The 22,812-nt window shown below is 42.5% G+C and overlaps 1 protein-coding gene across 1 annotated transcript; it reads left to right on the top strand.

The window, feature by feature from the left end:
• The first annotated feature begins 4,363 nt into the window (after nt 1-4,363).
• RSPH3 (radial spoke head 3) lies at nt 4,364-18,097 on the top strand. Its single transcript, XM_056853302.1, has 8 exons — nt 4,364-4,494; nt 6,518-6,605; nt 8,505-8,646; nt 10,861-11,006; nt 13,356-13,559; nt 14,259-14,421; nt 15,667-15,753; nt 17,973-18,097. The coding sequence occupies exons 1-8, from the start codon at nt 4,364-4,366 to the stop codon at nt 18,095-18,097; spliced, it is 1,086 nt and encodes a 361-aa protein (XP_056709280.1).
• The last annotated feature ends 4,715 nt before the right edge of the window (nt 18,098-22,812 follow it).

Below are 22,812 nucleotides of genomic sequence, written 5' to 3'. Positions count from 1 at the left end.
TATATAAAAATCTGTTATTATTCATTCATTAATTAAAAAACACATTAGTCTATAATTCATTAACTATACCTTTAAAATCCGTTTTTGCCAATTTATCCCAATATGTGGCGGCCTTTGACCATGTTTGTTTAAATTCAGCCATATCTTTACCATGTAAAGAATCTGTAATTTTGGCCATCCTCATATAAATCCATAACGTTTCTCTCCACTCTTTAATTGAAGGTTTATTTATTTGCTTCCATTTTTTAGCAATTATAATTCTGGCTGCAGCAAAACTATATTGACATATGACTCTATCACCTTTATCTAAAGCAACATGTAAACTTACATCACCTTACAGGTATGCTGAAAAAAATAATGTGAATCTTGGAACTTCAGGAATGAAAGATACTATAAATAGAACTCCACCTAGTTTCTTGCCTTCCCACCCAGGTGTGATTAATCATGCTAGAAAAATTCAACTGCTGTATTTCCGCTGGGACTCTGTAAATACTCCAGAGGAGACAGCTCCTTGTATCTCTGGTTCAATTATATCTTGCCTGTAATGACTGGTGGGTGTTTAGGAGTCTGGAATTAGACAGTAAATGAGCATGCACGCACATACATATCAGAGTTGTGAATGACTGATGTTCTAGTTTTCCCCAGAGTGGAGATCTATTGCAGTATCAAGGCTTCAATCCTTTAACCAATCTTTCATACCAAACTGTTACTGAGACGCGGCATGCCTGTCTGATTTTAGTCGGAGGCTGACAGACGCCTATTGATTTATTATTTCCCCACAACAAAGGCGTCTATCGACCCAAAGACATGAATCAGTCTCATACCAGCAAGCTGATTCCATACACTTAACCGCTGGTTAAGGCAGCTAACCCTCTCAGGTAATCATGACACCTGAGGGTTCCTAATGTAGTCTGTGTAACTGTCTGCAGGTATATACAAAACCCTGCGATGCACATTTTCGGCGGCCTATTAAGATCCTCCTGAAGGGGGGCAGAACAGCTTCAGTCTCAACCTGCTTAATCTGTGTGCCAGGCAAAGTTGTTGGAGGAAGGAAACTAAACGCCCCTCTTGATCTCAGGTTTCGGTTTTCTCCGAATTCTGTTGGTACCATCAGCACTTGTTCCTTGCATCAAGGCGGCAGGGAGACTGTCCTTTATCGACGTTTGCTGAAACCTCCAGGGGCAAGGATTGTCTGTTTGTTTTTTAAACCACTTGGATGATAGGTTACCATATTTCACACAAGGTTCCAGTGTCACAGATTCCATGGATTTGCTCTTTGCCTGAGTGATCGGGAAAATGCACCTACTGCCTTTAGGGTGGTGACTCATAGATTCCAGATCTTGACGCTGTCCTCTTTGCTTCACTATGCTTAAAAGACAAAACAGTTCTGGTTGCTATGGTGTGTTTCCTGATTCATATCTCCAGCTTGGGTGGAACTGGTTCGAGGCCATTCTTGTTTTCATGCAGAGAGAAAGGATGCTGGTCCCTACTGAGCTATGATTATGATATCTATTTTCAGACCAGCAACACAGCAGCCGAAAGGACCTGAATTCATGAACGAGGCAAAACTGTCGAGCATGTGCACAGAATCAGACTTTATTTTGAGATAAAGACTTTTAAAAATAAAAAAAATCCCTGAACTCCAAAAGAGGGCCCCAGGAAAATATATTTAGAATTCAGGGACAGACAGAAGGAGGCAAAGAGGAGGTTCAGACAAGAGTGTCGCTTAGTTGACTCAAGGCAGACCAGATACTAAAAACAATACTGAAAAGAGGGACAGGCGCCAGAACTTTAAATAATAACCAGATAGTATGTCAGGTGCAGTGATGAACTTCAAACAGAATTTACATAAACCAATGATATTATTCCTGTGTTTATGCTGACCAATGATGTTCCTTTATGTTGTAACCAATTAGAAATAAACCGAATTTAATCATTAGCCAATAATCTGTGAGCCAAAACTCTGTATCCAGTAAAAGGTTATTAGAAAATATGCATAAATTATGTATTGTAATGAGCTTGCTAGGTTATAAAACATCTTGCATTCTTTTGTCCTAGACCCCCAGCTTAAATTTTTAATGCTCCTGAGAGCAAAGCTTGGGTCCAGCAGCTGCTGAAAATAAAAACCTGTTTTTCCAGAATATTGGCCCTGGGTCTCTGAAATCCAGCTCTTGGTTTTTGCTATAACACATTTCACACGTAGAACTGCAGGCATGGAAGAGAGACAATGCTTGTTTCGTACCCGCACCTGGTTTCTCTAAACTTGCTTAATATGCCCTTGAGCCTATTTCAACCTCTATGTGATCCCTGCAGAAGCTGATGAGGCTACCAGCAGCCTCACAGCCTAGTAGGAATCATAGGAGGGCACCAATTATATGAACCAATGATTCTATATTGGGGTTGTTACATGGGACCTCTAATGAAACCTTTCAAAAAGAAAACGTAAAGACCAAAGAAGCATGTGCAAATATTTGCAAGAAGCTTCTCCTTGAAAATGCCTGGGGGTTTGAAAACAAATATCCCCTCATCCACATATTTTATTTAGAAAATGCCTGATTACTGAGTCCTGTACAACATTTTTTTTAAAAAAGAGCTTGTAAACTAGAGATATAACTCTGACCTATACTGTAGGAAAAATAAGGTAAGCAGGGCCATCTATGCATGGGAGGTTTTGCCTTGGATTTGCTGCTCTCTAGATGTACATTTTCCCCATCTGAATTCTCAAAACTCAACAATAAGCCCCCGTGCAGAGTTTTGAGAATTTGGATGGGGAAAATGTGCATCTAGAGAGTGGCAAATCTAAGGCAAAGCCTCCCATGCATAAATGGCCCAGGAGAAGTGGGAAAGATGAACAGCCCGCAATGCATGACCATGTGCATTGCCATCTTGGGTCCAAGTTGAAGATATTTTTGCTTAGAAATGCAAATAGGCATACTCTTGGGGAAGGTGAGGTTTGAGGAGTGTTTTCCATGAGATAGATGCTTGGCTGGTGTCACCTCACAATATTACAATCCTGTCCACCATGGAATAGGTTCGCTAAGTTTCCTGCTATAACTCAAGACCTCCCACCCTTTGTCTTTTCTGCAGTGGAGGAGGGGGGGAACAGGAGTTGCACCAATGGCATGACATCCCGGTTGCCAGATCTCCCACTATAGCCTCCCTGCAGCAGACCTCTTGACCCCCACCTCTGTTGGGTAGGCCAGTAAGGGGTGAAGAAGAAAAACACTCCATTGTAGTGATGGCATGATGTTATTTCCAGGCTGAATCCAGAAGCGATGTCAAGCTGCTCTAGGGTTCAGTGGAAACTCAAGTTTCCACTGAATCCTAGAGTGGTGTGACATCACTTCTGAGTCCAGCCCAGAAATGACATCATGCTGTCAATGCAACAGTATCCCTCATGACTGAGCCCCCCCCCCCAGTCCTCCATCAGGTGCCAGCCATCAGCTGACTTAGTTTAGTTTATCCTAGAGCATCCTGTTGAAGCAGTGACATCACTTCTGGTTATTTGCAAGTTATACATGCAAGTTACATCCCCACCCGCTCCCTCTCTTGCTGGTTGCTAGCCAATGGCTGGCAACCCTAATAACACACCAAGAACACAGTTTCAAACCAAAGCAGACAAAGCTTCTTCCATTTATTGTCGAAGGCTTTCACGGTCAGAGTTCATTGGTTCTTGTAGGTTATCCGGGCTGTGTAACCGTGGTCTTGGAATTTTCTTTCCTGACTTTTCGCCAGCAGCTGTGGCAGGCATCTTCAGAGTACTCTGATAACCTACAAGAACCAATGAACTTCTTCCATTTATTTTTGCACCAAGTCTTTGTAGGATCAAAACTAGCTCCAACAGCTTTAAAAACAGCTATTGAGAAATATCAGCGGTGGGGGCTGCTAAGTTTGGGCCAGCTGTTAGGCAGGGTGAGGCAGTGCACCTCTCAAAGCATGTTTTTAATACCATTAAAGGGCAAAAAAGTCTCATTTCTGGGTTACTTTATTGTGATATTTGTTACCACCACCATGGGACAGGGGAAACACCTTTGCATTTTCTGCCTCTAACATCAAACGTCCTGGGTCATCTCTCTCCACTAGCCATTAAATTAAATTAAGGCCCTTGTGAAAAGAAACCTCTGCTGGTTGAAATTCAAATAGGAAAGAAACGGGGGCTTGAGCATGCCCGCCTGGCTGGCCCATGACTAGTCTACCTTGGCAACTGTTGTTGAAAACAGAACTCCATCTCATTATGCCAATAAAGGTTATCTGATTCTGATTCTGAACTCCATCTCACATAGCAACAGCTACCAGGAATTCCTCAACAATGCCACCCAGATTTCACTAAACCTATTGGAACCCGGAGTGTCTCACGCACAGCATGGCCTCAATCTCAGTGCTTCACAGCCAAGATGACACTTCTGGTCCTAGAGGAACCTACACCTACAGCAGCCGCCCCCGAGCTGTGCCCATCAGGCAGCGATACAGAGGCCCCCAAGAAGCCAGTGATCAGTGAGTACTGAAGCCTGACTATCACAGCCTGAATCATGGGGTGAAAACGCATGGGAGGTTTTGCCATGGATTTGCCACTCTCTAAAGGAACATTTTCCCCAGCCAAATTCTCAAAACTCAACCATAAGCCCCCCATGCAGAGTTTTGAGAATTCAGATGGGGAAAATGTGCATCTAGAGAGCAGCAAATCTAAGGCAAAACCTCCCATCCGTTTTCGCTAATGCTCTCAGAGACACAATCTGACATAGATTGTCTCCTCCTCTACGTCTCCTACCTTTATACCATATTATAATGCTATGGCCATTTATGCATGGGAGGTTTTGCCTTGGATTTGCCACTCTCTAAGTGCACATTTTCCCCATCCAGATTCTCAAAACTCTGCAAGGGGGCTTATTTTTGAGTTTTTGGGAATTTGGATGGGGGAAATGTGCATCTAGAGAGTGGCAAATCCAAGGCAAACCTCCCATGCATAAACGGCCTATGTGTTTCCCACTTCCCCAGGCAATTAGAAGTTCTGGGGTAAAAGTATTTGTTGGTTGCCTTTGGATCAGTGACCACTGAAGACATATGGCATTTTTGTAATATTTGCTTTATTTACAAAGTATACATAAAAGTATAGCATGAGGTATGACTTGAGAGTCTGCCCTGGTAAAGAGGAATTGATGAAAATCACCCCAGCCCCTCTTTTGATAGCAGAAGTGCCTTTTAGTTCATAGAAGAAGTCTTTGGGTCCAAACCATAGTGACAGCCTCATTCAAAGTATTCACACACTTCACAGCACTATGCTTAGATCCTGCATTTATATATGCATTCTGTTATAGTTGCTATAGCGAGCCTACTTCACGTTAGTTTGATTTCTTATTCATATAGTTCCTAGAGTTAAAAGGGACAGTGAGAACTGACATTCCCCTGCTATTTTCTAGAAGTCAACACAAAATTGTATAATCTTTTAACTTCTATTTTACTCTGCTATCCTGTGAACAACAGTACTAGGAAAACAGCACCATTTACTATCTCATTTATCTGCTGTGTACTCTTGTCGTTTTCTTTATCCTGAAAAGTCATATTGCTGAAAGGCAGCACACCTCTGGCTTCTTCTGATACTGACAACTCATTATGGCTACTTTCACCCAGAAATTTTCCGTGATGGAACACAGGAAGTTCTCTGTTTAATTAGGAACATCTACACAACATCATGCGCAACTCATGGAACTTCCAGGGCCTCCCTCTTAAAATCGGATCCCGTTGGTTTTCAGTTGCTAAAGCTCAAACTACACATTATATGAGTGTTCCATCCCTCGTTGGATCTCAAGACATTTTCTTTAACATTAAAAAGCAACTGTGGAGGGTCCTAGTTTGGACCAGGGCTCATGTGCTGGAGAGAGTTTTAATTTCAGATGTATACTGTGTCTCCAGTAGCATCCTGTGCCTGTCTATAGTAGATTAGCCTGAGAGATAGTGACTAGCCCAAGATCATCTGGTGAGTTTAATGGCTGAGGTGGAATTAGAACCCAAGTCTCTCCATTCCTGGTCTATCGATACTCTATCGATACACCGTATAAGATCTCAGGAAGTAAAGTGTAGCCTGAATGAAGTGCAGTATCCTACCTTGTATGCATTCCAGATAGTGGCTTGGATCCCACACAGAGGACTTCTGGGGAAGGAAGAGATTTCAATCAACAGAGGGAGACTGCCCCACCTCCATCTCCTGCCACAGCCCAAAATGACCCCCCAAAATCATGCTCCTGGAAAAAATAGATTGGAGGGAGTCAACGTTATGCAGTGGGGGGGGGGGAGGAATCCCTGAATATCTCTACCCCTTCCATCTATAGAAATCCTCTGTGGGATCTAACCCAGTAAGTATAACTTTGTATCACGTAGCCCAACAATACTCAGAGCAGTTAGTACGTTTGGTTCTTCTCTAGGCTCATTACTGACATTGAGTCTCTTTCTACTAAATGCTTGATGATGAACATCATTCTGAATGTTATTTTCTTTCCCTCCTTAATTTTATGAATTGCAGAGATGATGACCCAGCTCACTATGGGAACCTTATGTATGACAGGAGAGTGGTTCGGGGCAACACATATGCTCTTCAAGATTTACCTTGGGTATGTTCTTTTTGCATTAATCATTCACTCTTGTGTATTAGAAGGTGATAAAATTATTACTGGAGTTTTATATCCATCCCAAAGAAGCATCATTTTATGGGCTGTTTTGTGCATTCATGTTAATCCCTCTATAATTTTTAAGAAAGTTAGTAAACACATTAAGTGCAATAAAATCAATCTTCCCAAGAAGTAAATTGCAAGAAGTAGATATTACATTTATTCAAATTCAAATTAAAAAAACCCCTTTATTGGCATATAAGAACGTTCCAGGTTACATTTATTCAAGTTTCGTCTGTTAACATTCTTGTTGCAGTTGATAAAATGTAGAAAGCCTCATCTAAAGAATACATTACCCTATACAAGTGGCTAGCTAATCCAGCGTCATGTGAGTGCAAATATGATTGCATTGGTTTTTAGAGGAGAGATCTGTAGAAACGTCTGCCTCCATGCAGACCATGTGGAAAAGAGAAAGACAAAACGGCTACTGAGAAAGAAGGAGGAGGAGTTAGAGAGCAGTCCCCAGTATCATCCCATGCAGCAGTTCCACCCCTCTAACCCATACTAATTGGTCAGTCCCTTCTGTAGAGTAGTTAGGTCAAGCACTGCTAGATCTAGAGCTTTTTCGGTGATCACTCCTATTTTATAACATTGTCTTCTTCAAGTTGTTCAAAAGGTTTCCTCAGTTCTGAGATTGCACAAGTTGTATAAGGAAGAGCTATTCAGAAGGGCTTTTGCCTCTGACAGCTAATTGTTTGTTTGTGTGTTTGTATTGTGGAGATAGCTAGATCTCACTGATCGTTCCTATAGTTTTTATTGTATTTTTCCAATTATCATTGTACCCCAACTTGAGTCCAGTTTCAGAGAGAGGCGGGTTAAAATGCCCTGAATAAATACATTCACATTGTTAGATGGCGTAGTGATTAAAATATCGGACTATGGTCAGGGAGAGCCAGGTTCAAACCCCCACCTGTGCCACGGAAGCTCACTGGGTGACTTTAAGCCAGTCACACCCTCTCAGCCTTTCCTACCTCACAGAGTAGTTGTGAGGATAAGATGGAGAAAAGACCGATGGAGCTGCTTTGGATCTCTATTGGGTTATAAATGAAGTAAATCGTTTTTAAAAAATTAAAATATCTTAAATATACACCTAAAAGCATATTGTGAGGAAAGACCTTTTTTTTTTGCATGGTTCACCAACACTGTTTTGGTATTCAGAATCTAGCAAACTGTTCCACTGAAGACCAATCATCAGGTTTGAAAAGCTGGATTCTCTGCTAGACTTAATCTTTGCTGATGCTATGTCTGTATAAAACTACGTCTGTATAAAATTTTCAAATTCCAGGAGCCACCTTGACTGTGTTTACTATGACTATGTTTACAGACTAGTCAGGTTTGTACTGATCTGCATAGAGGGGATGCAATACAGAGAATGTTCGAACCTAATAATTAGGCTGCAATCCCTAAACGCACATGAGTAGGGTTGCCAACCTCCAGATACTAGCTGGAGATCTCCTGCTATTACAACTGATCTCCAGCCGATAAAGATCAGTTCATCTGAAGAAAATGGCAGCTTTGGCAATTGGACTCTATGGCATTGAAGTCCCTCCTCTCCCCAAACCCCGCCTGCCTTAGTCTCCACCCCTAAAACCTCCCACCAGTAGCCAAGAGGGACCTGGCAACCCTACACGTGAGTAAGCCCTGTTGAATTCCATGGGGTTTCCTTCTGAGTAGGCTTCACTAGCTTCCATCCACAGTCTTTCAGTCCAAAACAGTCCGGTTTACAGAACACTTCTCAAAAAGCCCTTTAGGGGGTGGTTGCTTTTGGTTTTTTACATTACTGCTGTCCAAACAGAACCACTTTGAAGCAGTTAAATATTATCCCACACGCATGATTTCCAGAGTACTGAACCTGATCCTGTTGAGATCCAGAAGCAAAGAGAAGCTCACAGGAAAATGCTTACCAGAAAGCGGGCAAAGGAGGCGCTTGAGGCAAAGGCCCCTGAGATAACAGACCCTGGAAACCGTGTCGACGTCCAGACAGGTAGGCCTTTCATTGTCAACAAAAGTCAACAACACTTGCTTAATATCCATGGTTTAAACAGGCTGGCTTCTGAAGTCAAACCAAGCCAGTTTAATACGTTATGGTCCTGGAAGCAATAAAGCAATAGATTGACTTTAGCTTTACTTTCAACTAAAACAAATGTGTCCATTTGTAACATCTTGCCCTTTTGCCCTATAACCCTAACCCTATAAACAAAGATGCTATATACAGAAGTTGTCTAGTTATGTTTCCCTGTGCTGTAAATTTGCATCACTTTTTTGAAGTTTCACCTTTGGCATGAAGCTGAACCGGTTTTATACCAATTTCAGTCTCAGGGCCTAAGTGCACTTTATTTTCCTTGCCTGCTCCCCAGGTCCTGGCAATCAGGTGTATGTTACAAAGCCTGCACTCAGAACAATTCCTAGGTGTGCAAGGGCCAATTCGGATTGGGACAATGGCGTTGGGAAGAGGTGGTGTAAGTCTTCCCCCAACCATTTTCCTAACCTGAAATGTCCCCTTGGAGATGCCTTTTTTTGGTAAACCACACGTACACTTGCTCAATTGGTGAGAACTTCATAAGAACATAAGAAAAGCCATGCTGGATCAGACCAAGGCCCATCAAGTCCAGCAGTCTGTTCACACAGTAGCTAACCAGGTGCTTCTAGGAAGCCCACAAAGAAGACAACTGCAGCAGCACCATCCTGCCTGTGTTCCACAGCACCTAATATAATACGCCTGCTCTTCTGATACTGGAGAGAATACGTATGCATCATGACTAGTATCCATTTTGACTAGTAGCCATGGATCACAGTCTTTGGCTTTTCTTAAAGCCTTCCAAGTTGGCAGCCGTCACCACATCCTGGGGCAGGGAGTTCCGCAATTTATGCGCTGTATGAAGAAATTCTTCATTTTGTCTGTTTTGAATCACCCTTCAGCTTCAGCAGATGACCTCGCATTCTAGTATTATGAGAGAGGGCGAAAAGCTTCTCCCTGTCCACTTTCTCCACACCATGCATAATTTTATAGACCTCTATCATGTCTCCCCCTTACCTGCCTTTTTTCTAAGCTAAACAACCCTAAGCGTTTTAATTTTTCTAGACCCCTGATCATTTTGGTTGCTCTTTTCTGCTCCTTCTCAAGATCTGCAGTATTGCTTTTTAGGTGTGGTGACCAGAACTGTACACAGTATTCCAAGTGTGGTCTCACCATCGATTTGTATAAGGGCAGTATGATAGCTAAACTACCTACCTACCACTACAATAACCCCCCTTCCCCTCAGAGGCATATCCTTGGTATGAGAGGATATCTGTTCATCCACCAAAGAAGGGGTCCCTTCTAAAGTACCCCATCCTCTTACTGTTCCAGGAACGGGATAGCATTACACAGGGTTGGTTTCCTGTGAATGCGAGACCACTACAGTAACTTTGTAACATGGTACTGCTATAATTTAAAAAGGGACCGTAAAGGTCCCCCGTGCAAGCACCGAGTCATTCCTGACCCATGAGGTGATGTCACATCCCGACGTTTTCTAGGCAGACTTTGTTTACGGGGTGGTTTGCCAGGGCCTTCCCCAGTCATCTTCCCTTTACCCCCAGCAATCTGGGTCCTCATTTGACCGACCTCGGAAGGATGGAAGGCTGAGTCGACCTTGAGCCGGCTACCTGAAACCGACTTCCATTGGGATTGAACTCAGGTCGTGAGCAGAGCTTGGACTGCAGTACTGCAGCTTACCACTCTGCGCCACGGGGCTCCTTACATCATGTTTTTACAGGTAATTTTATCAGAAGAGCCCCAAGGCGCAGAGTGGAAAGCTGCTGTACTGCAGTCCAAGCTCTGATGAAGCCCTAAACAAGAGAATGACAAAACAGATGTGACAAGAGACCAATAGTAAATTGTACACAAGGGGAAAGGGGGATTTACCCCTTCAACTCCCACTCAGTTTCACTAATCAGAGCTGAGTTTCCTTGCTGTTATTAACATCTTAAAGGAGACAAGGTTTGATGAGCAAAATCAAGATGGGGCTGAAGGGTTAGATCTCCTTCCCCCTTCCCACACAGCCCATATCTGACTTGGACATGGATGCTCCCATAATTTACCTTTTAAAAACTGATAATAGTTTTTAAAAGTGTTCTTTGGCATAATTTTATTATTGTTATTGGAGAGATGGAGGATAACAGCCTCCTAAAATTAGTCGTCATTGTGTCATTGTTTTAGAACTGTACCTGCAAGAGATTGCAGACCGCATCATTGAGGCTGATGTGGAGTGTCAAACAGATGATTTTCTGAGCAAACCAGAGACACCGCTCTACATTCTCTCTAAGACTGGGTGTGATGTAGCCACACAGATAGAAGAAGGCGAGGTACGGAGATTGTAATGTCAAGTTGCATCATCCTGGGATAACCCATTGCGCTTCCCCATTTATTTTGGGGTTTCCACTGCTAAGTAAATGTTGATACATTTGGAAATTATTTGAATTCATTACATAGTAAAATTCCATACATAGCGTGCCTGGAAAGGAGTCCTTGGCATAAATGTCACTGGAAAAGACAGTCATGCTAGGAAAAGTTGAGGGCAGCAGGAAAAGAGGAAGACCCAACAAGAGATGGGCTGACTCAATAAAGGAAGCCATACCCTTCAATTTGCAAGATCTGAGCAAGGCTGTCAAAGATAGGACATTTTGGAGGACTTTCATTCATAGGGTCGCCATGAGTCGGAAGCGACTTGACGGCACTTAACACATACACACACGTCTGTATGTTCTGAGCCGCCCTGAGCCCCGCATTGGCGGGGACAGGGTGGGATTTAAAAAATCTAAACAAACAAGCAAACAAATAAAGGAGGACAGAGGAGAGGCGACAGAGTCGTTTAAGGGCCTCGGGAGACTTCTGGACTCCTGGGGCTGACAGAGCAGGCAAAGTGCTTCACAGACATAATTTCCAACAGTGTTACAGGAGCCATAGAAAATTCAGAAAACCACCGTGAAGTAATACTTTTTATTAGAACCAACCGAAAGATCACAAAACTGTAACAGCAAAAAAAAAAAAAAGTCATATAGCCGCTGTCTTTTTATTTTCTCAAGGGGAAAATCTTTGGGGATTTGTTTTGCTTTACTTTGGTCGTTTATGCATGGGTACTTTCACTCACGTTCACCCCTGGTCTGAATTGGTTGTTCCTTGGAGTTATGCATGAATTTTCCATCCATTAGAGATGACCTCGTGCCCAGCCCTCCCAATGTCTGGGTCATCCCATTTGTCTGTTAAGCCGACTCTTCCAGCTTCCCTGAGCAAAGCCTGGGTGAAATCCCCATGCATAAGGAAAAATACGGGGCACGCAAGCTTGGTTTCGCTCACAGCCAATTACAAAGCAGCATGTAAAGAGGCAGGGATTAAAATACTTCCTGCTTCCTGGGAGCTCTTTCTGAGCAGAAGAAATGTTTTTTTTTTAAACCAAGGCTTGGACTTCTCTGTCCCCTCCCCCCCCCCACTGTCAGATTGCTCCAGTTTTTTTGTTGTATTTCTTAAAATGGTTTTTTATGTGGCAATTGGGTTTGGGGGTGGGGAACGTTCTCTCACAGTAAGCACTACAAGTAAGCCAATTACAAAGCAGCATTTAAAGGGGCGGGAATTTGATTTGAGCTTGGAGACTGCTGGTGCATAGATTCCCAACAGGAAAGTGTGGGTCCAGTGAGCAGCAAACATCAGGTAAAACTCCCGTGCATAAATGACCTGTGTTTTGCTTTGATCCATCTGAAAACCAGGTTTGCACCCTGTACCATGTAATCCAGTTTAAGTTTGCAACACATTCCTTTATGTATCATGTATTACATTTTAAGACTGTACACACTGCAGACATGAGGCTCTTCCATCATGCCTTGAAACATCATCTGTTCCCCTGCCCTTATTTTTTTATATATACTGAACATACAACCCGAGGAAGAATTCTAAGGAGCTTGAAAGCTTGCACATGGTTTTGTGATATTTTGATTGGATCTTGGACACAACACATGAAGCTGCCTTATACTGCATCAGACCCTTGGTCCATCAAGTCAGTATTGTCTACTGAGACCAGCAGCAGCTGTCCAGGATCTCAGGCAGAGGTCTTTCACATCACCTACTTGCCTAGTTCCTTTAACTCAGTGGTTCCCAACCTTTTTTTGACCAGGGACCCCTAGGACTTTTTTGTTCGGTGCAGGGAACCCAAGGTTCAAAATAAAAATTCCGGGAATTTGAAAATAAACTTTAATCATAACTATTAGTTAAACATTAAACTTAGAATTATATTTGAATGTATATATTTTATAATAGAGAACTTTTAATTGAAAATATTAATTTATTATGGGTTTATAACTTTGTTTCGCAGACCTTAATTTAGTTCTCGCGGACCCCTGGGGGTCCATGGACCCCTGGTTGGGAACCAGTGCTTTAACTGGAGATGCCAGAGATTGAACCTGGGACCTTCTGCACGCCAAGCAGATGCTCTACCACTGAGCCACAGCCCCTGTATTACATAACTGTGATTTTTGAAGTTTGCTATCTTAGTACTCCGTACAATAGCCATATAAGGTGGATCAGTATTATCACCCCTGTATTACTGAATAAGGGATTGTCTGCCGTCCCATCAACTATTTCATGAATAAACTTTTCTGCTTCCATTCATAAAACATGGCATCAAGGAAAAGAGACAAACTGCATGTCCTTTTTTTCTTCAGCTCTTTGACTTTGACGTTGAAGTCAAACCAATCCTTGACGTTTTGGTTGGTAAAACCATAGAGCAAGCTTTGCTGGAAGTCACAGAAGAAGAAGACTTAGCCAATCTGCGGGCACATCAGTATGCCTATCACGAACTGTTTAATGCAGAAAAAGCTGAAGTGCAACGCCTTGAAGACCGAGAGAAACGACATAAAGAGGAAAAGGTAACAATGATGCAAACATTCATTCTGAAGATATTCGTTTAACACTTAAATATGGCATTCAGATAACTATATGAAGGCATTCATTATAGAACAAGCACTCCTTTCAATAGCAAACCTGGCGGTCCAGGGACTACTAGTCCGGCAGCAAAACAAAGCCGCACACAGAAGAGATGGGGCTTCTGCATTCCTGAGACTCCCTGGGTATGCAGAAAAACATTCATTTGTAGGGTTGCCAGGTCCCTCTTTGCCACCAGTGGGAGGTTTTTGGGGTGGAGCCTGAGGAGGGCGTGTTTAGGGAGGGCAGGGACTTCAATGCCATAGAGTCCAATTGCCAAAGCAGCCATTTTCTCCAGGGGAATTGATCTCTATCGGCTGGAGTTGTAATAGCAGGCGATCTCAAGCTAGTATCTGGAGGTTCAAGCAAAAAAACCTCGCGCCAAACAAACAGGCACTGATAGCAATGGTCGTTTATGGAAAGCAATAAAGTAGGCAAAACACAACAGCTTTGCAGTCACTTCCTAAATGACGGTTCAGCATGAAAAATTAAAAAAAAAATGTGGGGCAATTCAGCCTGGAACGCGCAGCTAAATACCAAGCATAAATGGCCTTAGTCCCGACATGTAGCATAGACTATAGGGAAATGTCTATGTTACTACAAGTTATAGGTATTCTTTTTATTTATTTATTTTTAAAAAACAGGCCCGTCGTATGCGCTGGGAGGCAGAAGTGCAGCTACAACAAAATAAAGCCAAGGAGAAAGTTGCAGCACGGGCATTTGCTTTGCAGTACCTGACAGATCTCATTCCTTCAGTCTTCAGTAACCTTCACAATCACGGGTACTTCTATGATACAGTAGAAAGAGGTACGTACTATTTATTAGTTTTTGAAAGCTTTTTAAGTGGTTCATTCAAATCATCAATCTAATTCCGTATCACCTGTTATCTGAGAAAAGTCTTCATGTGACTGGAGGACCACATGATGACCTGCAAGGTAGGCACTATATAATCAATGCACCTTAGTCTTGCAGTCTGAATGGTACATCAGCATGGATCTCATGAGAAGATGACAATATTGCTTTGCCTTTGGTAAAATAATTAAAACATGTGCTTGGCAATTCTCACCTAACATGCTCTGATACACGTTCGTTGGCTTCCAGCTTGTGTCCATGCCCAATTCAAAGTGTTGGTTGTGGTTTTTAAAGGCCTAAAATGTGCCTTATGGACGGCCTTCTCCAACATGAGCCTACTGTATACTAAGATAATCTGGACATGCCCTTCTTTGTGTCCTACAACCTCCAGAAGTTCAGTGGGTGGCTACACAGTACGTGGCCTTTTTAGTGGCAGCATCAAGGTTCTGCAACTCCATTCTCTGTGAGGCCCAATAAGCACCATCTCTATTCATCTTTTGGAAATTGGTCAAGACTGTTTTGTTTTGTTAGGCTTCTAATATGACATAGTAAGGAGCCCCGTGGCGCAGTGTGGTAAACTGCAATACTGCAGTCCGAGCTCTGCTCACAACCTGAGTTCAATCCCGACGGAAATTGGTTTCAGGTAGCATGGCTCAAGGTTGACTCAGCCTTCCATCCTTCTGAGGTCAGTAAAATGAGCACCCAGCTTGCTGGGGGTAAGGGGAAGATGACTGGGGAAGGCACTGGTAAACCACCCCATAAAACAAAGTCTGCCTAGTAAACCTCGGGATGTGACGTCACCGCATGGGTCAGGAATGACCCAGTGCGTGCACAGAGGACCTTTACCTTTTAATAAGGCATTAATTTAGATTTCACCTTTTTAATACTTCTGAGTTGGCTTTTTTTAAAGTTTCATTTGTTTGCTGGGCTTTTTATTTTTCAAGTTTTGTTGGTTTTCTGGATTGCTATATTTACCATTTTGATTTTTGATTTTAGTAAACTACTGTGAGAGACGTAAACAAAAACCAGATAAATATTTTATTCATATTCTTATTATGTTCTTATTATCCTACAATTATCTATTATTGTTTATAATATTATTAAATTAAAAATGCCAACAATGTGTCTCACTGATAATGGGAAGCCAATTTTTCATATTTCATCATTAATTAAAAAAATGTTTTGCTCTCTCATATATAGATATTGAAGAAGGATTCTTTCCATATTTGATGAAAAACACACAAAGAAAAATGGAGAAGAGAATGCTAGGAAGAATAATGACTGACGGTAAGTTAGGAAAAAAGAGAGTAAGTAAGACTCCATTTCTATATACTCAAATAATAACATCATATGACTGTGATCAAATGGTGCGCCAGGAAAATAACAAATATTTGTGTAGTAAAATAATTTTCTTTTGCCATGGATATTTTAAACATAGTTACTGTTAAAATGAGCTTGTAAATTACCACAGTGTGATTATTGTAATTACATTTTAGAGAATTTCCCAGCCAAAGGATTCCCTTCACATGAACACATGAAGCTGCCTTATACTGAATCAGACTCTTGGTCCATCAAAGTCAGTATTGTCTACTCAGACCGGCAGCGGCTCTCCAGGGTCTCAGGCAGAGGCCTTTCACGTCAACTACCTGCCTAGTCCCTTTAACTGGAGATGCTGGGGATTGAATTTGGGACCTTCTGCAAGCTAAGCAGATGCTCTGCCGCTGAGCCACAGCCCCTCCCCAAAGATATATATTGTGGTTGTCAAGAAATATCAGGAGGCGGGTCTAAAAGCATGGAAAGATCGACAATGACACTCAGGAAGCTTTCATCACAGCCCAATATTTTAAATGGCATGAGTCCAATGTAACCCATAGGTGTCAGGGACGTTGGCCTTCCATTTTTAATTGTAAATTTTAACTATGAACCAATCATTTTTCAGCTACATTGATTTAAGCACTCCCACTAAAATCAATGGGATCTGAAAGAGCTTAATACTAGTGAGACCCTGCCCTTTTTATTTGCCTACAGGCACAGGACGCCACTGTGATATTCATAGAGACTGACTCTCCGGACACCTTTAATGTTCTTTAAAAACAGACATGGGGGATTTAGTTCAGGGCCCCGGTACCAAGGTGGGAATTAATCCTTTGCTCACATGCCATTTCCCAATGGAAATCACACATATATGTCTCAAGCTGCTATTAGCCCCAATAAAAGGTCTTTTTCTTTTTTGTTTGCCATCACGTTATAGCTGACTTACGGCAACCGTATAGGGTTTTCAAGGCAAGAGACATTCAGAGGTGGTTTTTGCCACTGCCTGCCTCTGTGCAGCTACCCTGGTATTCCTTGGTGGTCTCCCATCCAAGTACTAACCACGGCCAACCCGGCTGAGCTTCCAAAATTTGACAAGATTGAGCTTACAGGGGCTATATTTATTTAGAGCGTCAAAAGAGATTTCTCTTAGGCAAACTATGAGGAGAAGGGTTAAACACCCGCCCCCATACAGCAGTACGATACCCCGGATCCCAATGGGCTGTTTTTGTTTTTAAAGGAAATTTAAAGGTGTCTGGAAATCCAGTCATGGATCTCCAGTGTTTTGTCTAATTGAACCCTTATAATTTCAAGAATGCAAAGACCATAGAGAAGGCTGCCACTTAATGGCCACAATCCAGAGCATACTCTAGAGCTGGCACATGCCCAGTGGTACATCTGGTGCTTTTTTTGTCTTGGGTCTGCAAACCCTGATGGTAGGGTTGCTAGGTCTCCTCCCCCATCAGAGGGAGGTTTTTTTGGGTGGAGCCTGAGGAGGGCGGGGTTCGGGGAGGGGAGGGACTTCAATGCCATAGAGTCCAATTGCCAAAGCAGCCATTTTCTCCAGGGGAACTGATCTCAGTTGGCTGGAGATCAGTTGTAATAGCAGGAGATCTCCAGCTAGTACCTGGAGGTTGGCAACTCTACCTGATGGTGTGCTGCATTGGAGTATGTGTGTGTGTGTGTGGCTGTTCAAGAAACACAACCCAAAAGCCCTGCTGGGTATGCAAAAGCTAATTATGGCAGACTCTGTGCAGTCATCAGCAGTGAGCCTTAAAAAAGGATAAGACAGCCAAATAATGCTTGTGAGCTAATGGAGTTGCTTGAGATTGCTCTCTCTACTTCTCTGCACACTTAATCCTCAGTTGCTTTAGTCTGCCATTCTTGGTACATTTGTTTTATGATCTATGTACAGTTTTTCAATTTTTTTTTCCAAATGTTGTTCCCCACCATGAGGTCTTGTGGATGAAGCAGAGTCTGTATTAAGGGCACATGATAGCTGAAGCTAAGCAGGACCTGGTCTGTTTTCAGGGAGGTATACTTCTTGGGAACCCTTTCTGTGCCGCCTTGAGTTTTATGATGGACTAAAATGTAATAAAACAAATTTAAAAATTCACTTTCCTGACCATAGCATAGGAGAAATGACATAAAGATCTCACAGGATAAACTATAACTCCAAGTAAATAACTTTCCAGGTTTAATCAATGAGGTCATTGGAAAAAGACTGAACGACTATGTTGAAAATCAAAAACCTACTGGAGGGAAAAGGAATTCAAAGGAAGACAAAAGCCACCAACATGCTTTGCAGATTTCCATGTGACCCTCGTGGGCAAAAGAACCAGGTAATGAGAAAGAAAGAGATGGCTCCATCCAAAAATATTCACTCTTGGCGACGTATACATCATGGTTATCATATAGAAAGTCTTTAGGCTGCAGTCCTAAGCATGCACAAGATGTCTACAGCAGTAGAATTATCTGGAAGTATCCACACCATGCTCAGTCTAATTGATATTTTTCTTTCCAGGATGATGTTCTGAAAGAAACAATGCAAGGGAGTTGCATCAAAAAGGTGGCACTGCATCGATTTGTTAAAACATGATGTCACACTTCAAGCTTTCCTTTTTGCTCCTCTTCCGCAACTCAGCTATGGGATGAGGATTTCTTACTGCCTTACACTATATGCCTCCAGGATTTGTTCCTGATCCATCTTTCTAGAGGCCACTCTGATAGGTGCTGGCTGTTTCCATATGAAGCATAAGCGTTCTTCTAGTTAAGCTGTCCCAGACAGATACAAAGGAATAAACCTAAGCCATTTAAATAGAAAAAATTAAAAAGGCTGAGGACAAATGTAATGGAATCCTCCTACATAAAGGCAAAAGTGCCAACCATTTCAAACAAGCACACTCTAAAACAAATACAATTCGATGTGTAAACAAATATAAAACCAAAAGTGACCCAAAATACCATCCGGTATATAGAACAATCACAAGTATATCCAAATAAACAAATTTCAAACAGGAGACCAGATGTGCTTCAACAGCATGGTCTTCATCACAACTGAACATTAATAGTTTTAAATTACAAAATTAAATGTTCCACTAAGTCTACATCAAATGTTTGTGAGCACTCAAATATTTGTGGACAATTTACAGGGTATACTTGTTTAAACCTGTTGGCTTTTTGATCCTCGTTTGATTTGTGTATTAGGATTTTTAAGGATTTTGCCTCTGTTTAGACTTTGTTCTTCTGGTTTTTTTAGGGTTGGTCATAGGCTTCGTTTCCCCCTTCCTTTTAATAAACTAAGCATAACTGCACCATCTAACTTAATACCCTCCAAGGACACCCCTCCCAAAGCAGCACTGGGGTGCATTTGGAGCTATTGCAGGAAGGAAGAGGCCGGGAAGTCATGCTTTATTAGCAGGAATGTGTTTGCCCTTGGAAAAACTCTGCCGGAGCCAAGACATTAATTGACCAAACAGTTTTGTCTTCTAAACACTACATTTTCGAGCATCATTACCAGTTATACAAAGATAGACCACTGATTTAACTTGCCTGTTGGGCGTTTAGCCTGGCATTTCGCTCAGAGTATCAGAATGTAATTTGATACACATATTCAGGACTCTAATCTATGTTTAGGGTTGCCAACCTCCAGGTGGTAGCTGAAGATGTCCCGCTATTCCCACTGATCTCCAGCCAGTAGAGATCAGTTCCCCTGGAGAAAATGGCCCCTTTGGCAATTGGACTCTATGGCACTGAAGCCCCTCCCCTCCCCAAACCCCACCCTCTTCAGGGTCCACCCCAAAAACTGTTGGATTGTGAGGGCTTTGTTATGCCCAAATCCCTGTTAAATTAGCAGAGTGTACAAAGGCTGCTGTGCGCAGAGAAGCCCATCCAAACCTCTGTGTGTTGCAGGAACAAAATTGCTAGGAGCCTTTTGTCTATTTAACTAATATACATCATTTATTGTAGGAAATCCATTTCTGGATAGGATAAAGTATAGTTGCCTATCTATTCTAACTAACTAGGATGGAGGGAGATCCAGGACATGCATCCTTCCCTCATGGTGGCAAGATGGAGAAGAGGGCCAATGTGTGTGAGAGGAGGTGAAGGAGAAGCAGGAAGGAAGTTTCCCTAAGAGTAGGAATCTACACATCAAATGGATAGGTCAGAGCAGTAGAGAAAGGATCCCCCAGTGTCTTGTCCCCTCTGTCTCTCTGACTCACTAGTCTTGTCCCCCTCCGGAGTCTGAGGTTAAGAGACAGCGCAAAGTCCTTCACTTCCAACAAAAACCTCCCGCCAGTAGCGAAGAGGGGCCTGGCAACCCTATCTATGTTTCATGTTCAAATATCATCTCAACCCTGCACTTACTGATGAGGGAGGAGTAGTATGAAAATATTTTGTAATGTGATATTTCCCTTGAAAAATTAAAAATTTATCAGTGCAAAACATCAGAAAGAGCAGTGAAATGGCCAGAATCTCATATTGTCTATGTTTGCTCCATTTCATTCTGTTTGTTGGAGGATATCTCAATTGCACTACCTGAGAACAATGAACCTGGAGCAGGAAAAATTAAGCACTTTTAACTTGCAGTTATGATAAATTAAGAATGCATGTCTTTAGCTTTTCTGTTCAAATGAATTAGATTTGAAAATGCATAACATAAAATGGATTTGTAGTACCCCAGATGTGTAGTGTGTGTGTAAAGTGCCCTCAAGTCTCAGCTGACTTATGGCGACCCCTTTTGGGGCTTTCATGGCAAGAGACTAACAGAGGTGGTTTGCCAGTGCCTTCCTCTGCACAGCAACCCTGGTATACTATCCCATCCAAATAGTACTTGCGTTTTAAAATGTCAACATTTGTAGGTAGCTTCACTGTTTTACCAGTAGATGTCAGTAATGGCATTAAAAGAACCAAAATTATAGATCTCTAGATAAATGTCACACAAACCCGGGCTTGTTGCTACGGAAATGTGGGAGTCCCATGGACATACACTGTGCCATCCTAGGCAGAATGACATCCTTCTAAGTTCATTGAAGTCAATGGGTGGTCCTCTGCTTAGTATGGCACTATTAGCATCCTTTATTTGCAGTCAATTTCAGGACACTTCAGGAGTTAGAGACAATTCTAGGAGCGCCAACATGCTTGGTGCTTTTTTGGTTTTGGTTTTCCAAATCACTTAGGGTGGATGTTTAACATCGAAATCAAGGCCAGATTTCATGCCGGGATATAACTCAGGATACAGCTACCCCCACAAATTCCACAGCCAAGAGGCTTGTTAGGGATACCTAGGATTTATATTTTTATGTCAAGAGAAGAACTGACATCGTTCTATGCACTACCTCCTTATTTAGTTCAGGGGATGTCCCAAACTACTTCTCAGCTGTCGACTGTATCATCTCAATTAATATGTATATTTTGAGCATGTGGCATACTCAGGACAGCCCAGCCACTAGACAGCCCTAGGTGACTGTCTAGGGTCCTGGAGGGACAGGAGGTGCCAGGGGCAGCAAGCAACACTCCAAACAGCACCCCTGGCCCCGACGCTGCTACCAAGGGCCTGCTCACCTGGGCTGCCTTCCCTGCCCATGCCCACCCCCATGAAGGAGGAAGAGTAGGCAGAAGGCCAAGTTAGAGTTTAATTCCGCTAAAACAGATATCAGTGGTAGAACTTGATACAGCCAACTAATTGTTCTCTATATTCCAGACATGGTATTGTAGCTCTCCTTTGGTGTAGCTGCTCTTCATCTATTGAGGCTTCATTTGGGAACAGGTTTTGGATATCTTTGGTTCTTGTAGGTTATCCGGGCTGTGTGACCGTGGTCTTGGTATTTTCTTTCCTGACGTTTCGCCAGCAGCCGTGGCAGGCATCTTCAGAGGAGTAACACTGAAGGACAGTGCTACTCCTCTGAAGATGCCGGCCACAGCTGCTGGCGAAACGTCAGGAAAGAAAATACCAAGACCACGGTCACACAGCCCGGATAACCTACAAGAACCGATGAACTCTGACCGTGAAAGCCTTCGACAATATTTTGGATTTCTTGTTTCACCTTTTGGGGTCTGAGTGTGCCAGGCCAATATAGCACTGCAGGATGCACTCAACTCTTCTACCTCATGTGTCTAGTGCACACCTATTCCTATGCCAACGGTTCAAGAGGAACATTGCCACTTAAGAGAAAACGCTGTATTCCACTATAGCAAATCAGTTTAATGGTTAACTCTGCACATGAAAATAGCCCCACCTTAACAAAACTATTCACCGGGCTCTCTACAGAACAATATCCAATTGTTAGGTAAACCCACAGTATAAAACAAACTTTGAAAATGAAACACTAAGACTGTTCTTTGCCACACATTCTAAATATTCTAAAGGTTAATTTCTCAGGTTTCTTGGCGTGTGTATAGGAAGTGTGCATGCATAGATATCTAGGTCTCAAGAGCCCAATTCTTTCTTTTTCCTATTTATTATTCTAATATGTTCTTGGGCAATATGCGCTGGGCCAGCCTTATCAATGCAGCCTTATCAGCCTTATCAATCAAGGCCAGCCTTATCAATGCAGCGAGGTAAAACAAGCACCAGTCAACTGATTCCAGTGGCGGCTACCTCAACAAATGAGCCTGAGCAAACGTAGCAGTCACAGGATAGGAGGATAGGTCCTTGTGTGGATTAGCAACTGGTTGAACAACAGGAAGCAGAGGACAGGAATAAATGGGTAGTTCATGCAGTGAAGGTGAGCAGGTCTCCAAATCCCAGAGATCTATACTAGGGCCTGTGCTATTTAACTTGGTCGTAAACCAAGTTAACACTGAGCAGTGAAGGGGCCACACCCACTGAAGTGGGCATTGAAGAATTCCAAAAGGAGCTCTCCAAACTGGGCGTCAGGGAAACAACATAAGTAAATAGAAAGTTCTATGGGTTGTGGTAAACTCCACTAGTTTCACAAATACACATTACCCGTTAAACTGATTTGTCATTGTTGAAGGCAGCAGTATTCCTTAAAGTGGCATATCAACCTCATGGGAGACGAGCTGGTGGTG

This window comes from Euleptes europaea, chromosome 7 (genome assembly GCF_029931775.1).
Source record: "Euleptes europaea isolate rEulEur1 chromosome 7, rEulEur1.hap1, whole genome shotgun sequence".
In the NCBI taxonomy this organism is placed as follows: domain Eukaryota; kingdom Metazoa; phylum Chordata; class Lepidosauria; order Squamata; family Sphaerodactylidae; genus Euleptes; species Euleptes europaea.
The sequence above is the reverse complement of the archived record's forward strand: the minus strand, read 5'-3'. Positions and strand labels throughout refer to the sequence as shown.

Bases quoted from the DNA above. Each gene is read 5' to 3' on its own strand.
- RSPH3 (XM_056853302.1), top strand. From the start codon at position 4,364: ATGGCCTCAATCTCAGTGCTTCACAGCCAAGATGACACTTCTGGTCCT. The intron at 4,495-6,517 runs GTGAGTACTGAA...TATGAATTGCAG, and splicing joins CCCCAAGAAGCCAGTGATCA to AGATGATGACCCAGCTCACT. The intron at 14,422-15,666 runs GTACGTACTATT...TCTCATATATAG, and splicing joins CTATGATACAGTAGAAAGAG to ATATTGAAGAAGGATTCTTT.